This window comes from Trichinella spiralis, assembly GCF_000181795.1.
Source record: "Trichinella spiralis strain ISS 195 chromosome Unknown Scfld5154, whole genome shotgun sequence".
Lineage (NCBI taxonomy): Eukaryota > Metazoa > Nematoda > Enoplea > Trichinellida > Trichinellidae > Trichinella > Trichinella spiralis.
The window spans coordinates 1-1,563 of record NW_003532093.1 but is presented as its reverse complement, the minus strand read 5'-3'; the positions used below and the strand labels follow the sequence as shown (position 1 = coordinate 1,563).

The 1,563-nt window shown below is 34.0% G+C and overlaps 1 protein-coding gene across 1 annotated transcript; it reads right to left on the bottom strand.

The window, feature by feature from the left end:
• Nucleotides 1-137: 137 nt before the first annotated feature.
• Nucleotides 138-1,531, bottom strand: Tsp_14717 (hypothetical protein). The gene is made up of 3 exons (XM_003366932.1): nucleotides 1,329-1,531; nucleotides 563-602; nucleotides 138-320 (listed from the first exon to the last, which is right to left on the bottom strand). Exons 1-3 carry the CDS (start codon nucleotides 1,529-1,531, stop codon nucleotides 138-140), a joined length of 426 nt encoding a protein of 141 aa, XP_003366980.1.
• Nucleotides 1,532-1,563: the final 32 nt, after the last annotated feature.

The window sequence follows — 1,563 nt, the reverse complement described above, 5'->3', positions numbered from 1 at the left end:
CCAACATATTGTCTGTAGTGATACCTACATAGAACGTTGGTTAGTATAATTGTGAAAATGACTCACTATTTAACTATTGATGATGTTGAAGAGGAGACTTTATCGCGCTTGTTAACCGCTGTTCTTTCCACAGATTACTATGAAGATTGTGAATAACTGTGAAGTTGACATTTTGAAAAGTCGGTCAAGTTCAAGGAATTATTAATAGTCAAAATATTGAATGTAAAGTAATCTGACTTTGTCTGTAATATGATGTAAATTCCTTTTGGCTTAGTTATGGCGTATTGGCATAGAAACATTATGATAAACTTTTCTAACTGCTGAAAGTTATTATGATTTCATTGAAAGTTAATAAAGTATTGTATGTAGAATGTAGAATAATTCACTTTTTGAGCCATAATTGATTATTACAAACTTGCTGATTTTCGTTAATTTAAATTCCTTTCCATTTCTGTAATTTTATTATGATGTTAACAAATGTTTATTTATAACTGTTTATGGGTTTGTTGTTGATTTTATTTCAAGCTAAATTGCCGCCTTTTGTTGCACTGCACTTGCTCACCTGAACATCTGTTGCGCTGAACGCTGAATATGCTGCTGATCTGAAATATTGCAAGATTCGATTTTTGCAAATTATCAAACACATAATAAAAAGATTCCCTCCCCCCCGCAAAACTGATATATTTGAAATGCGTTCAGAAATAGAGTATCTACATGTTATTTTTGTCGCTTCTGCTTAGACGTTCAGAAAAGCAGTGCACATTGAATAATCAGTAATTCATAAATAACATTTAAAATACGTTTAAATAAGTGGCCTTTTTGAAAACGGAACAAAATAAAAATTTCTTTTCATAAATGGCTAGCCCAACTCAAAAGCAAGAAAACTCCAAAGTTTCATTACAAATGAATGCGTAGTTGTCGATTGCAAAAATGCCGAAATGTCGAAATGTGTGAAAATTTTCAGAAATTCAAATTTCTGATATTTCCGGAAATAGGAAAATCATCAATTTTGAAAACACGTAACTCGCCGACTTTTTTATCGAATTTCTCCATTGTAAATTAATTGCATACTACAAAATAAGGTATATTATCGATTAAAATCAAAAAACATAAATTTGTTGGTTTGTTTTATTATTTGTGAAGCATCATTCATTTTGCATCATTCCTTCAGAATGGACTGTCTTGTTTTGGTCTTTTTTCATCTGTATGTGGTTCAAAAAAATATATATTCAGAATTATCTTTGGCGTGATCATTTTACGTCTTTTTGCCTCCAACTGTAGATGCATACCATACGTGGTTACCCATGAAAATCAACAATGCACCTCACAATCCACACTGATGTATGACGCAATGAGTAACACAGGCTTTACCGCTGAAATTGGCTCTCGCGATACGCCCGCTGACTCTCAGCAGACGTTCTTCATCCATGAGTTCGTTCCACTGGAGTTGGCTTTTGAGCACAAATTCACTCGTCTGACTCCCTCTGAGCCACTGGGACAGTTCAGCTACGGGCCGATCCATTTCCGTCATACTGCTCACTTACCCGGAAACTGAATTGCTTC